This window comes from Thalassophryne amazonica, chromosome 10, assembly GCF_902500255.1.
Source record: "Thalassophryne amazonica chromosome 10, fThaAma1.1, whole genome shotgun sequence".
NCBI classification, from domain to species: Eukaryota; Metazoa; Chordata; class Actinopteri; order Batrachoidiformes; family Batrachoididae; genus Thalassophryne; species Thalassophryne amazonica.
Window position 1 is genome coordinate 66,809,169 of NC_047112.1, and position 16,720 is coordinate 66,825,888.

At 41.5% G+C, this 16,720-nt stretch overlaps 1 protein-coding gene across 1 annotated transcript in view; it reads right to left on the minus strand.

Annotated features, from left to right (window-relative positions):
• The window catches only part of arhgap39 (Rho GTPase activating protein 39), a 178,249-nt gene that overhangs the window by 50,528 nt on the left and 111,001 nt on the right, over positions 1 to 16,720 (minus strand). The window contains 1 exon segment of the mRNA XM_034180178.1: positions 12,069 to 12,268. Coding sequence (XP_034036069.1) covers positions 12,069 to 12,268 — 200 coding nt within the window.

Consider the following 16,720-nt stretch of genomic DNA (forward strand, 5'->3'; position numbering starts at 1 on the left):
AGCTACAGCGATGGCACCCTCAGTGGATCTGTTCTCCCGGTAAGCGAACTGGTGGGAGTTGAATTCTGGTGTGTTAGAGGACCAGTCTCTCAAAACATGGGGTAAGAGCCACTGGACAGTAGTTGTTCAAGCTTATGATGGGAGCTTTCTTTGGCACTGGAATTATTATGGCAGATTTGAGGCAGGGTGGGATAACTGCCTGGGCCAGGGAGAGGTTGAAAATCCTGGTGAAGGTGTATGTGAGCTGATTGGCGCATGCTCTAAGCACCTTCCCTGGTATTCCATCTGGACCAGCAGCTTTCCTAGGATTCACTGACAACAGCACTCTTCTGACATCAGGCTCCTGAACAGTGAATGGTGAGGTGCAGGAGCCTGGTGGGGGGGGGGGGGGGGGGATGTCTTTATTTTTTAAATGTATTTCTGTATTTTATTGTGACAACCGAATGGAGACGACAAAACCTGGTTGCAGCACGGGCGAATTAAGGGAATGACGAAACTACAGTTATCAATTTCATAGTCTACAACGATCACACCACATGAAGTTAAGCTCAGCGCTGCTCTGGCTCCAGGCTCGAAGTCTGGAGAAAAATGCGAGCAGCGCTTTCTTTGCAGTAATGCTGTGGCCACGGATCATGCTCCATAACAATCCCGCAAAGGCAGGATTTGTATTGATTATTGTGTAGTATAATCAGGAAAGTGTTATTTATGTAACATGCATTGATTTGTATAAGGGCACTGTTTATCATGTTGATCATCTTCATTTTTATGTGGATTCCAGCGCTGGTTCATTTTGGTGTATAATTTACGCCACCTCTCGACCTGGTGTATATTTTCAGCGCAGCGTACACTAACGACCACATTGATAAATGCCAAGTAGCGCAGCCGTTTTGGCGTACACGCTCAAATATCGCAGTACGCAAAGTTGATACATGAGGCCCAATGTCTCACAACCATGCAGTTGATCAAGTTAACGTGGATGAGTGTGACTAGCACTTGGAGTGTACAGCTGTGGTCAGAGGTTTACATACACTTATCGCGGTAATTTTTTGCTTTTAATGATGTGTTTGAGCTGTTCTTTTGTCAGGGTGGAATGATGGTGCAGCAGCACACATCATAAATGACTAAACAAAAACTGGGTGCACAAGTTTGAATTCATTTTGGATCTCCTCTAATCCAGACAGGACCAAAATTATATATACAGGTTCAAATACAGTTGTGCTCAAACGTTTACATACCCTGGCAGAGTTTTTGATTTTTTTTTTGGCCATTTTTCAGAGAATATGAATGATAACAAACTTTTTTTCCACTCATGGTTAGTGGTTGTGTGAAGCCATTTATTGTCAAACAACTGTTTCCTCTTTTTTTTTTTTTTTTTTTTTAAACCATAATGACAAAAACAACCCAATTGACCCTGATCAAAAGTTTACATACCCTGGTGATTTTGGCCTGATAACATACACACAAGTTGCGGACATTGGCATGAAAGCAAGGCTGCTTAGAAAACGGCAAAATTCATTCAGTCTGGGTCACAAGGTTTTTATCAAACTAAAGGATGCAACTGAAAATGCCAGAGGTCTGTGCATTAGGAATATGTCAGAACGCTTTGAAGAAGGATGTTTCATCCTGTGTTAAGGGATAAATCTTAAAAAATTCTGCACCATGTTTAGCTTCACATTGTGAAGCTAGTTTTTTCTAAGTTACATTTCTTGGACTGTGGATTACATTTCTTTTTTTATAATGACAACTGAGTTTTCACAATTTACTCCTGCACAGGAGCTCAATTTAAAAAAATTTTGAAGACACCGAACATAGATTTCACAACACTGAAAATAATATTGATCTGGATTGTTTCTTTCTAAAAAAAAAAAAAAATCGTAATTATTTTACTGAGGAACAATTTAGGCACTATTCCTTCAGAAACGGGGCATTCTCTATTATACGTTTTAATAGCAGAAGCCTTTCTATGAATTGTTTCAAAATTCAGGACTACTTAAAAATGTTTCAGTTACTGCAGTTACTGACTGATTCTGTCCAGTTTGAGGGTTATGGCTTTTTTTTTTTTTTTTTTTGCCAGAAAGAGGACAAACGGGGTGGTAGCATAGCTCTTCATGTCCGATCTAATTATCGGTGTGAAATTGCTCCAAATGTCATTTTCTTTGGATGGTGTTATGGAATGTCACTGTGGAGATTACATGTGGAAAAATAAAAAAGCATACAACCCCAATTCCAATGAAGTTGGGACATTGTGTGAAATGTAAATTAAAACAGAATACAATGATTTGCAAATCCTCTTCAACCTACATTCAATTGAATACAGAACAAAGACAACATATTTAATGTTCAAACTGATAAACTTGTTTTTATGCAAATATTTGCTCATTTTGAAATGGATGCCTGCAACACTTTTCAAAAAAAGCTGGGACAGTGGCAACAAAAGACTGGGAAAGTTGATGAATGCTCAAATAGCACCTGTTTAGAACATTCCACAGGTGAACAGGTTAATTGGAAACAGGTGAGTGTCATGATTGGGTGTAAAGGAGCATCCCCAAAAGGCTCAGCCGTTCACAAGCAAAGACGGGGCGAGGATGGCAGATTGCAGTCGATCACCTTCTCTGCTGTGTGGATGATACGCTGCAGTCTGCTCCTGTCCTTAGCAGTGGCAGCAGCGTACCAGATGGTGATGAAAGAGGAGTTGATGGACTCAATAATGGCAGTGTAGAAGTTTACCATCATTGTTTTTGACAGGTTGAACTTCTTCAGCTGCCTCAGCAACTACATTATCTGTTTTGCTCTCTTGACGATAGAGCTGACGTACAATTCCCGATGGTGATCACCAGGTAGCAGAAGGACTCTACAATGGTGACTGGGGAGCCACACAGGGTGATGGGGTTGGCCAGGACTGGGTTCTTTCTGAAGTCTTGAGGGTGTTGAGCTCCAGATTGTTCTGTCTGCACCAGGACTCCAGGTGGTCGTTCTCCTGTCTGTAGGCAGACTCATCCCCATCAGAGAGTCCGATGAGGCTCATATCAGCCGCGATCTTCAGGAGCTTCACAAACTGGTGACTGGAGGTGCAGCTGTTGTGCATCATGTGCACTGCCATCTTCTATACCAATTATCTTCACTTCATGTTGTCTGTATGTTTGCTGCCCTCTGGTGTTTCATTAGATCCATTACATCTCCTTAGCCTCTGACTGATTCCACCTGTTTGGGTCTACACCTGCAACTGATGAGGGTGTCTATATATAGTGACTCCTGCTTGCCTCTAGTTGCTGGCCCATTGTAGGCATTTTTGTTTGTACATTGTTGGTTGATGGCGTCATGCATCTGGGGCCACTTTGGCCACTTTGGTTTGTGAGTATAGAATTATTTTTATGCATTTTTTTTTTTTTTGCATTTGCACTTCCTTCTGCAGCCTCAGCTGTGTGAGTTTAGGACTCAACCAGCGTTTGTCATTGCTAAACCTCACTGTGGTGCATGATGGTATGCGCCAGTCCTCACAGAAGCTGATGTATGAGGTCACAGCATCTGTGTACTCATCCAACCTGTTTCTCCACAGTCTTACTGCTCCACTGTTTAGATGTCCTCACGACAGGTTTGCAGAGCTTTAGTTTCTGCTTGTAGGAAGGAATCAGGTGCACCATGGCGTGGTCAGAGTGGCCCAGTGCGGCCCGGGGGTTTGGCATAATAAGTATTGTTCATAGTTGTGTAACTGTGATCCAGAGTTCTGTCCTCTCCGGTTCTCATCCTGCTCCATGGGTCGTATCCTCGACCGACCGATCTTCCACCTCCAGCCATCCTGGAGTCCACGCCTCCTCCTATGCTGCCGAAGAACCCATGCAAGAGGGTCGCTGTGTGGAAGGGCTTTGCTTTTACTGTGGACAATCAGGTCATGTAATCACACTCTGTCATGTTAGGGGTGCCCCAGTGCGGCCGAGATTGGTAATGCGGGTGAGTCAGAACACAATCTCGTCCTCCTCTCAAAATGGGCTAACAGCAGAACTTAAGTCTGATTATACTACGCTGTTCTGTCCTGTGTTTATTGATTCAGGAGGCGATTCTAATCTTATGTTATCCTCTCTTGCCAGGTCCCTCCACTTTCATGGCCCTTGGTGGTTCTTGCAGTGGATGGTCGCAAATTGGTCCAAATTATGTTCCGCACACAGTCTGTGCATAAGACCATTCCGGATAATCATTCTGAAAACACTGTTTCCATATTTCTGATAAAATGACTCACTCTGTAATTCTGGGGTGCCCCTGGCTACAATGCCACAAACCCAACCTAGACTAGCCTCAGGGAAGGATAGAGTCGTGGGGACCTGCATGTAACAATTCCTGTCTGACAAAGCCTGTTGTCTCATCTAGTGTTAATGTCAGATCTGGAAGGGGTCCCAATCTGCTACCATGATCTCGCTGAAGTCCCCGGAAAGGTGTTTATTCTATGTGCACCTGAACGAGTGGCAATGAACAGATATATTCAGGAGTCTCTTGTGGCCAGCTTAATTCGTACCTCGTCTTTGCCCGCAGGGGCGGGGTTTTATTCACTGAGAAAAAGGATAAATCCCTCCTCCCTGTATTGATTACAGAGGTCTCAATGACGTCACGGTTAAGAATCGGTACCCTCTGCCACTATTCTCTTCCACTTTCGAGCTCTGAGAGGGGGCAAAGATTTTTACTAAGCTGGATTTGCGCAGCACATACCCTTTGGTGAGGATTCGCCTAGGTGACAAATGGCCACTATGAGTATCTTGTGATGCCGTTCGGACTCACAAATGTGCCTGGTGTTTTTTTTAGATCCCAGTGAACTGGGATCTGAAAAACTGTCTTAAGAGAGTACCTCAACAAGTGTGTTTTTGTATATTTAAATGACATTCTCTTTTTTTCGCCTAATGTTGAGACCCACACCCAGCATCTCCGTGCCATGCTTAAAACATTGCTTCAAAATGATCTTTATGCGAAAGTGGAGAAATGTGAAATTCACCAATCCTCTGTATCCTTTTTGTGTTTTGTACAACCCCAATTCCAATGAAGTTGGGGCGTTGTGTGAAATGTAAATAATATATATATATATATATAATGACTTGCAAATCCTCTTCAACCTATATTCAATTGAAAAGACAAAAGACAAAGCTATTTAATGTTCAACCTGATAGACGTTTTTGTTTTTTGTGCAAATACTTGCTCCTTTTGAAATGGATGCCTGCAACACGTTTCAAAAAAGCTGGAACAGGCATAACAAAAGACTAGGAAAGTTGATGAATGCTCAAAGAACACCTGTTTGGAACATTCCACAGGTGAACAGGTTAATTGGAAACAGGTGAGTGTCATGATTAGCACAAAATTAAATCTGCTAAAAAAGATTGCCCAGCGGGTCAGTCGCGCGTTAAGCCGCTTAGCTGAAGGGAGATATGCCAGGTTTTTGTGGTATGTCCAAACAAGGAAAGGCACCTGTGCCCCCTCCAACCAATGGCGCCACTCCTCCAAGGACACTTTAACTGCGAGCAGCTCGCGGTCTCCGATGCTGTAATTACGCTTGGCAGCCGAACGTTTTTCAAACAGAGCACAATGCAATTTATTGTCACTGGCCTTGATTTGGGAGAGAACGGCCCCAACGCCAATGTCAGATGCATCAACTTCAACCACAAACTGCCGGACGGGGTCAGGAAGGAGCAGCATGAGGGCCATAGTGAAATTATTCTTTAGGTTCCGAAAAGCGTCCTCACACTCTGGTCCAAACAAAGGACCGGCGCAAGAAGGTGAGGTCATGTAAGGGCGCCGCAATGGCACTAAAGTTGCAAATAAATTCACAGTAAAAATGAGCAAAACCGAGGAACCTCTGGACATCCTTCCGGCAAATGGGAACCTCCCAGTCCCGGACCGCAGCAATTTTAGTGGGATCCATGCGGCTCTCTCCCTCAGAAATTACAATCCCAATTCCAATGAAATTGAGACGTTATGTAAAATGTAAATAAAAACAGAATACAATGATTTGCAAATCTTCTTTAACCTAAATTCAAATGAATACACCACAAAGACCAGATATTTAATGTTCAAACAGATAAACTTTATTGTTTTTGTGAAATTATTTGCTCATTTTGAAATGATGGCTGCAACACATTTCAAAAAAGCTGGGACAGTGGCAACAAAAGACTGGGAAAGTTGATGAATGCTCAAATAGCACCTGTTTGGAACATTCCACAGGTGAACAGGTTAATTAGAAACAGGTGAGTGTTGTGATTGGGTGTAAAAGGAGCACGCCCAAAAGGCTCAGCCGTTCACAAGCAAAGATGGGGCGAGGATGGTGGTACATTTACCACTGTGTTACATCACCTTTCCTTCTAATAACACCCAATAAGCATTTGGGAACTTAGGACACTAATTGGTGAAGCTTTGTAGGTGGAATTCTTTCCCATTCTTGATGTACGACTTCAGTTGTTCAACAGTCCGGGATCTCCGTTGTCGTATTTTGCACTTCAGTGGGCAACAGGTCTGGACTGCAGGCAGGCCAGTCTAGTACCTGCACTCTTTTACTACGAAGCCACGCTGTTGTAACACGTGCAGAATGTGGCTTGGCATTGTCTTGCTGAAACAAGCTGGGACATCCCTGAAAAAGACGTTGCTTGGATGGCAGCATGTGTTGCTCCAAAACCTGTATGTACCTTTCAGCACTGATGGTGCCATCACAGATGTGTAAGTTGCCTATACCATGGGCACTAACACACCCCCAAACCATCACAGATGCTGGCTTTTGAACTTTGCGCTGGTAACAATCTGGATGGTCTTTTTCCTCTTTTGTCCGGAGGACACGACATCCATGATTTCCAAAAACAATTTAAAATGTGGACTCATCAGACCACAGCACACTTTTCCACTTTGCATCTGTCCATTTCAAATGAGCTTGGGCCCAGAGAAGGCGGCAGCATTTCCGGATGTTGTTGATGTATGGCTTTCGCTTTGCAGTTTTAGCTTGCACTTGTAGATGTAGTGAAGAACTGTGTTAACTGACAATGGTTTTCTGAAGTGTTCCTGAGCCCATGCGGTAAGATCCTTTACACAGTGATGTCTGTTTTTAATGGAGTGCTGCCTGAGGGATCGAAGTCACAGGCATTCAGTGTTGGTTTTCGACCTTGCCCCTTACGTGTAGAAAGTTCTCCAGATTCTCTGACTCTTCCGATTATATTATGGACTGTAGATGATGGAATCCCTAAATTCATGGCAACTGAATGTTGAGAAACATTGTTCTTAAACTGGTGGACTATTTTTCACATAGTTGTTCACAAAGTGGTGATCCTCGCCCCACCTTTGCTTGTGAACGGCTCAGCCTTTTGGGGATGCTACTTTTATACCCAATCATGACACTAACCTGTTCACCTGTGGAATGTTCCAAACAAGTGTTCTTTGAGCATTCATCAACTTTCCCAGTCTTTTGTTATCCCTGTCTCAGCTTTTTTGAAATGTGTTGCAGGCATCCAATTCAAAATGAACAAACATTTGCACAAAAACAATAAAGTTTATCAGTTTGAACAATAAATATCTTGTCTTTGTGGTGTATTCAATTGAATATAGGTTGAAGAGGATTTGCAAATCATTGTATTCTGTTTTTATTTACATTTCACACAACGTCCCATCTTCAATGGAACTGGGCTTGTACATGTCTGTTGTGTGTGAACACAGGAGAACTCAGCTGGATCCATCTCTGAGGGTTTGGATTTACAGTAGTGTTCAGAATAATAGTAGTGCTATGTGACTAAAAAGATTAATGTTTTGAGTATATTTCTTATTGTTACATGGGAAACAAGGTACCAGTAGATTCTCACAAATCTAACAAGACCAGCATTCATGATATACACACACTTAAGGCTATGAAATTGGGCTTTTAGTTAAAAAAAAAAAAAAAAAAAAAAAAAAAAAAAAAGTTGAAAAGGGGTGTTCACAATAATACAACCAACCCCTGGCAAAAATTATGGAATCACCGGCCTCGGAGGATGTTCATTCAGTTGTTTAATTTTGTAGGAAAAAAAGCAGATCACAGACATGACACAAAACTAAAGTCATTTCAAATGGCAACTTTCTGGCTTTAAGAAACACTATAAGAAATCAAGAAAAATAGATTGTGGCAGTCAGTAACGGTTACTTTTTTAGACCAAGCAGAGGAAAAAAATATGGACTCACTCAATTCTGAGAAATAAATTATGGAATCACCCTGTAAATTTTCATCCCCAAAACTAACACCTGCATCAAATCACATCTGCTTGTTAGTCTGCATCTAAAAAGGAGTGATCACACCTTGGAGAGCTGTTGCACCAAGTGGACTGACATGAATCATGGCTCCAACACGAGAGATGTCAGTTGAAACAAAGGAGAGCATTATCAAACTCTTAAAAGAGGGCAAATCATCACACAATGTTGCAAAAGATGTTGGTTGTTCACAGTCAGCTGTGTCTAAACTCTGGACCAAATACAAACAACATGGGAAGGTTGTTAAAGGCAAACATACTGGTAGACCAAGGAAGACATCAAAGCGTCAAGACAGAAAACTTAAAGCAATATGTCTCAAAAATCGGAAATGCACAACAAAACAAATGAGGAACGAATGGGAGGAAACTGGAGTCAACGTCTGTGACCGAACTGTAAGAAACCGCCTAAAGGAAATGGGATTTACATACAGAAAAGCTAAACGAAAGCCATCATTAACAGCTAAACAGAAAAAAACAAGGTTACAATGGGCTAAAGAAAAGCAATCGTGGACTGTGGATGACTGGATGAAAGTCATATTCAGTGATGAATCTCGAATCTGCATTGGGCAAGGTGATGATGCTGGAACTTTTGTTTGGTGTCGTTCCAATGAGATTTATAAAGATGACTGCCTGAAGACAACATGTAAATTTCCACAGTCATTGATGACATGGGGCTGCATGTCATGTAAAGGCACTGGGGAGATGGCTGTCATTACATCATCAATAAATGCACAAGTTTACATTGATATTTTGGACACTTTTCTGATGTTTAAGGATGATGAAATCATTTTTCAAGAAGATGATGCATCTTGCCATAGAGCAAAAACTGAAAACATTCCTTGCAAAAAGACACAGGGTCAATTTCATGACATAGGGTTAATGTCAACGAGCAGATGTGATTTGATGCAGGTGTTAGTTTTGGGGATGGAAATTTACAGGGTGATTCCATAATTTATTCCTCAGAATTGAGTGAGTCCATATTTTTTTCCTCTGCTTGGTCTAAAAAAGTAACCGTTACTGACTGCCACAATCTTTTTTTCTTGATTTCTTATAGTGTTTCTTAAAGCCAGAAAGTTGCCATTTGAAATGACTATTTTTGTGTCTTGTCTGTGATCTGCTTTTTTTCTACAAAATTAAACAACAGAATGAACATCCTCCAAGGCCGGTGATTCCATAATTTTTGCCAGGGGTTGTAGTAGCATCTACTGTTGACGCTACAAACTCAAAACTATTATGTTCAAACTGCTTTTTGAGCAATCCTGTGAATCACTAAACTAGTATTTAGTTGTATAACCAGTTTTTCATGATTTCTGCGAGGCATTAATTTTGTTGGTTTGGAACCAAGATTTTGCTCGTTTACTAGTGTGCTCATTGTCTTGTTGAAACATCCATTTCAAGGGCATGTCCTCTTCAGCATAAGGCAACATGACCTCTTCAAGTATTTTGACATATCCAAACTGATCCATGATACCTGGTATGCGATATATAGGCCCAACACCATAGTAGGAGAAACATGCTCATATCATGATGCTTGCACCATCATGCTTCACTGTCTTCACTGTGAACTGTGGCTTGAATTCAGAGTTTGGGGGTCGTCTCACAAACTGTCTACAGTCCTTGGACCCAAAAAGAACAATTTTACTCTCATGAGTCCACAAAATATTCCTCCATTTCTCTTTGGGCCAGTTGATGTGTTCTCTGGCAAATTGTAACCTCTTCTGCACATCTGTTATTTAACAGAGGGACTTTGCGGGGGATTCTTGCAAATAAATTAGCTTCATACAGGCGTCTTCTAACTGTCACAGCACTTACAGGTAACTCCAGACTGTCTTTGATCATCCTGGAGCTGATCAATGGGTGAGCTTTGCCATTCTGGTTATTCTTCTATCCATTTTGATGGTTGGTTTCCGTTTTCTTCCACGCGTCTCCATTTTTTTTTTTTTTTTGTCCATTTTAAAGCATTGGAGATCATTGTAGATGAACAGCCTATAATTTTTTGCACCTGCGTGTACATTTTCCCCTCTCCAATCAACTTTTTAATGAAACTACGCTGTTCTTCTGAACAATGTCTTGAACGTCCCATTTTCCTCAAGCTTTCAAAGAGAAAACCATGTTCAACAGGTGCTGGCTTCATCCTTACATAGGAGACACCTGATTCACACCTGTTTGTTCCACAAAACTGATGAACTCACTGACTGAATGCCACACTATTATTGTGAACACCCCCTTTTCTACTTTTTTTTTTTTTTTTTACTAATAGCCCAATTTCACAGCCTTAAGAGTGTGCATATCATGAATGCTTGGTCTTGTTGGATTTGTGAGAATCTACTGGTACCTTGTTTCTCATGTAACAATAAGAAATATACTCAAAACCTGGATTAATCTTTTTAGTCACATAGCACTACTATTATTCTGAACACTACTGTATTACTTTGTGCTTCTCAATTTTATTTACATGATGTCAGGTTTTTCTGAAAACAAAAAGTAACCAGAATTGATATGCTGTTGTAAATCTGAGCATCAAATTAAATGACTCAAATTCAGTGAAGTGACCTTCAGCTCTCTAAAAGCAATGCACCAGTATCCCAGTGTGGGTACTGATGCACTGCACAAAGTGGATGGAATAATGAAGGAGGACAACTATCTCCAAATTCTTTGTCACCTCAAATCAACAGGTGGACTGCTGAAACAGCCACAATTGGGTGTTCCAACAGGACAATGACTACAAACAAACATCAAAACTGGTTTTAGGTTGGATAAGGCAGGCTCACATTAAGTTTCCAGAATGGCCTTCCCAAAGCCCTATTGGAAATTTGTGGACTACATTTAAAAGTCGGGTCCCTGCCAGGAAGCCAACCAATTTAAATGAACCCTGCCAAGAAGAGTGGTCAAATGCCAGCCAGAATAATTCCGGAAGCTTGTTGATGGTGACTAAAAGTGTCTTGTCAAGGTGCAGCTTGCTAAGGGACATTCAACCAAATATTGGTGGGGGTGTATGTATAACCTTGACCCTGTGTGGATTAGAGAAGTTGCAAAATGAATTCAAATATGTGCACCCAGTTCTTCTTAAAGTCATTGCAGATGTCTGCTGTACAACCATTAAACCCTGACAAAAGAAAAGTCCAAAACTACCATGATTGCATGCAAATGTCCAACCACAAGTATAATTGTGTATCCTCACTCTGGACTTACAACTGGCGGGGGGTACCAGACCAAGGCTTTGAGAATGACAACACTGACCAGTAAATTCATTTCAAGCAGCACATAACTTTGTCACCTGCTCCTAATTTCCAACTGCACGTGATGATAAGAGTATTCCCTGCAAACAGTGTATAGCAGGAGACACAGATTTTTAATGTATGACACAAGCAAACTAACTTGCTTTTTACACTCGTGGTGTGCCAAAGGTCGCCAACATCTGTTCAGTTAGGCATCAAAGATTTGGAAAATTACAAGATAGCATTTATTGTTTCTGAATTGCAGATTCAACAAACAGGAGGTGACTCCTTTAACAGGACAGATCATTCAATCGCTCACTGACTTTTAGAGTTACATGCTGAAGAAGGATTAGAATAAGGGTGAGATGATGAGCACATGAATAGTGCAGTCGTGGGAAGTGATTAACACTCCAACCACAGGTTGACTCAAAAGCAGAAAGTTTCATGAATCCACCAGCCTCCCAACCAAAAGGTTTCTGGTTCAGGACCAGCTGTGCCCCTCCCATCCCATGTTAATCTGGTCCCCACTAATCCCAAGAACAGGGGAACCCAAAAGAAATGAGTTTACCAGCAGAATGGGGAGAATGTCTTCAAATAGCACCTGAGCATTACTCACCTGAAGATTCCTTCTGTTTGATCTCCGTTGAGGCACAGAACCTCTTCTGAGAGGCGAGTCTGTACCCAGGGCAGCTGGTGGTCTGGATATCGTTCCTTTTGGAGGATCATCACCTCCTCCAGGGAGGAGCCAAACATAGAGACGCTGAAGATGGCATTTCTGGCATATGTGATCTCCTCTAGGCAGGGTTTCTGCAAGCCCTAAAGCCAGCAAGAGACCAAGCAGGTAACAAGACAGGCTGCAGAACACTGAATGCTACAAACCTGAAGTGGTCAGTCCCTGTCCTAGTACACAGTAAAATCACCAGTGTAAAACTAACACTGCCATATGTACACTGTCAGTGTACATATGGTCCCTCTCTGACCAGAGTAGGGCCATATGTACACTATCAGTGTTAATTTAACACTGGTGACATTACTGTGTATAGGCATTTAGTGACAAAAAGGAGGTGAACCTAGGAAAAGTTGCAACAGAAACTCTTTAAACTTTTTTTAGCCTCATAAACATGTTGGTTATAACAAAAGTCCTAAGAAATCCCAGTGGTGGAAAGTATTGAAAAATGCTGAAATAAGCGATGTCCCAATTTCCCTTTGAAGCCCATGTTAAAAACATGATTTATGCATGTTTTCTTGTCTTATGTCCTCGGAAAAGGTTCAGTACTGTTCACAATTGCCCAGAAACAGTGTTGGGTGCAGTATAGTGCAAAAGGAAATTACTAATAGTATAGGCATTTTATGAGAAAAAAGGGGTGAACCTCACACAAATTAAACAGAAAATTGGACACATTTGTTCCTCCTTATAATTGTTTTTATTGCTGACAAACACAATGTCACAGAATGTTGTATTTTCAATTTTATTGTAGTCACGTACTGTTATTGTAGTAGAAAGTACACTGTCCATGGCCCTGAAGGAGTGGCACTGTCCAATGGTACTGAAGGTCTGGCCCTGTCTGGGTTACTGAAGCTGTGGCCCTGTCCGTGTTACTTAAGGTGTGGCACTGTCCATGGAACTAAAGGTGTGACACTGTCCATGTTACTGAAGGTGTGGCACTGTCCACGCTACTAAAGGTGTGACACTCTCCATGCTACTGAAGGTGTGGCCCTGTCCATGGCACTGAAGGTGTGACACTGTCCATATTAGTGAAGGTGTGGCACTGTCCATGCCACTGAAGGTGTGACACTGTACATGGCACTGAAGGTGTGGCACTGTCCATGGTACTGACGGTGTGGCACTATCCATATTACTGAAAGTGTGGCACTGTCCATGGTACTGAAGCTGTGGCCCTTTCTGGGTTACAGAAGGTGTGACACTGTCCATGGCACTGAAGGTGTGACACTGTCCATGGAACTGAAGGTTTGGCCCTGTCCGTGTTACTGAAGGTGTGACACTGCCCATATTATTGAAGATGTGGCACTATCCATATTACTGAAGGTGTGACACTGTCCATGGTACTGAAGGTGTGGCACTGTCCATGTTACTGACGTTGTGGCACTGTCCATGTTACTAGAGGTGTGGGACTGTCCATGGCACTGAAGGTGTGACACTGTCCATGTTACTCACGTTGTGGCCCTGTCCATGTTATTGAAGGTGTGGCCCTGTCCATGTTACTGAAGGTGTGGCCCTGTTAGGGTGGTCCATAACAATGGTCTCACCCTCTAAATTTGTTGTACCTAACATAAAAACACATCATGTACAATTTCATAAAACTCTAATAATTTTTACTGGTAGCACACAGCCCTTAAAGATTTTGCTCGCAATAACTTTGTCATATAGTATGGTCATTTCCAGATATTTCCAAATTATTTCTGTCAGTTTAATATTGATATGTCAGAAATTATGGCAATACATTGGAAAATCAAATCTTTTCATATCCCATAAAATAGTTAACACTAAAACATGAATTGTGAGATGCAGTTCTTCTCGTACATATATCATGCTCCTACAATACCTACATACTGGGGTAGCGAAGATTTTGTAACAATCAAACATTGCATTTTCATTTTATTGATGAAATACTGTTTCATTATTGATAAATTTAAATAAGTCTATGCTTTATATATTTCCACATATATTTTGATCTAGCACCAAACAATAATATTCTTTATGCCTTGCAGTACTTAATATTCAAAAATGTATGAATCAGCACAAGAACCAATTATACAGCTGTGTAACATAAGAGAACATCCTTTACATGATAATGATAAAGTTGCTTGCATCATGACCAAGACTTGCTGCCGTTTCAGTCAGAATATAGGTGGCACTTCTGTCTGTTGTTTTGGTCCTATCCAATGCTGCTGCAAGTCCTGGTGTTACAACAGCTTTAATGTTACTGGCTTTTTGTGGCACTGGCATAACAAATTCTTCATCTGGACTTTCTGTGTTCTCTTCACTCTGGCTGGAGACAGTGTCAGGTAGTGAGACATTAGATGGTCCAAGCTCCTCCAGTTTCTCTTTGTATTTTGCTTCTGCAGCTTTCCTTTTGGCAGTTTGTATTTTATCTATGCCTGTCATGCATCCTCTACCTTTCTCTCACTGAGCAAGTAGGAACTGTCTGTCATCTTCAAACTTTATCACTGTTAGGACATCCTGATGTGCCATGTCAAACAAGTCCTCCAAAGATTCACAAAACACTGTTTCGTCTTTCTTCTGCTTGTGTGTATTGTGATTCTTGGTCTTTTTCAATGTTTTCCATTTTCCGAACACCTTTTCTAACTTTGTGATCAGATGCTGCTTTGCCCTCAGTGGGATTCTAGCTCTCTCCCAAAAAGGAATTGCCATGTCTATAGAGGTCACAGCAGCATCATGGACAGTTTTCTTCAAATCAGTGTGTTTGAAGAAAAATACCTTGAGTATTTGCCCATTTGAGGACAATTTGTTTCCCTTTATTTCAATCGGTGGAACCAATAAGGTATACAAATGTTCTACTTCTAGTAGCTGACATGTTTTACTGAAGTTTCCAGTTAATGGTTAAGCATGTTAATTCAGCAAGTGTCTCTTTTTACATTTATCTCATGTTAGATTCACCATCACCAAAGATCTGAAAGAAAAGAAGCTGTGAATTGAAGCAAAATTTTCAGCTTGTAGCCTAAAATAACATTTTTGAAAGTATGTTGTTTGTGAGAAATATTTAAACCCAGGTATAGTTTTAAATTGAATATAAAATTATACTTTAGTTACACTCAGGTGGTTAACTTCTATCCTCTTTATAAGTGATGTGATTAGATACTGGATAATGGATAACCTATTGCACGGGCACTCGGGCAGCGATAATTGATATATTTACAACCTTCAGCTATGATGTGCTACCTCTAAATATTAATGTATGACAAAAATATTTGGCAGGCTTTCTTTTTTCCCAAAGCATCATAAAATGAAGGGGTGAGAGTAATGAATTTCCAACTTTTATTTTTTTGAACCACCCTAGGCCCTGTCCCTGGCACTGAAGATGTGGCCCTGTCCCTGGCACTGAAGATGTGGCCCTGTCCCTGGCACTGAAGATGTGGCCCTGTCCCTGGCACTGAAGATGTGGCCCTGTCCCTGGCACTGAAGGTGTGACACTGTCCATGTTACTGACGGTGTGGCCCTGTCTGGGTTACTGATACTGTGGCCCTGTCCGTGTTACTTTAGGTGTGGCACTGTCCACACTACTAAAGGTGTGACACTGTCCATGGTCCTGAAGGTGTGGCACTGTCCATATTACTGAAGGTGTGGCACTGTCCATGGTACTAAAGGTTTGACACTGTCCGTGGTACTGAGCTGCCAATGGACCCAAATCAACAGGGGAGGGTACACAGGAGCCGCAAACACAATCACCTCTGTTTTTTATCATTAAAATTTAGGAAGTTTAAGGCCATCCGGGCCTTAATATCCTCAAGACATGAGGAGGTTTGAGAGAAAAGGCATCACTTTTCCACAGTGAAAAATATATCTTGCTGCATCTGCATAACACTGAAAAGTGACACCATGTTTTCTGAAGATAGATCCTAGACATCCTAAGCATATACAGGGAGAAAATCAAAGGTGCTAAAATTGAACTCCGTGGGACCCCTTGTAAGAGTGGAGCAGAGGAGGATTCACCAATCTCAAGACCAGCACTCATAGTCCTGTCTGCGAAATAGGACCTAAACCAGTCCAGGGCACTACCACCAATGCCCACTAGCTGCTGCAGATGATTTAACAAGATACTGTGCTCTACAGTATCAAAGGCAGCGGTCAAGTCAAGCAAGACAAGAACAACATAGTTGCCACTATCATTTGCAATTAAAATATTAAAAATTTGCTAAAATGGCAGTTTCCATGCTATGCAACATTTTAAAACCACACTGAAAAACCTCCATGATGTTGTGTTTGTCAAGGAAATTTTTTAGTTGTGCACAGATAATTTTCTCCAGAATCTGAGACAAATAGCAACTTGGGGATTGGCCTGAAATGATCTAAAATGGTGGTGTCAGGGCCAGGCTTCTTCAGTAGAGGTTGTATTACTGCATGTTTGAAGCTTTCAGGGACAACACCAGAGGACAGGCTGCTATTTCTAATAGTCAGAATGGACTGCCCTAATGTAGAGAAAACTTCTTTACAAAAGTGGGGAGGGACCACATCACGAGGAGAACCTGATGGTTTTATGTGGGTTTTATGTATTCTACTAAAATACG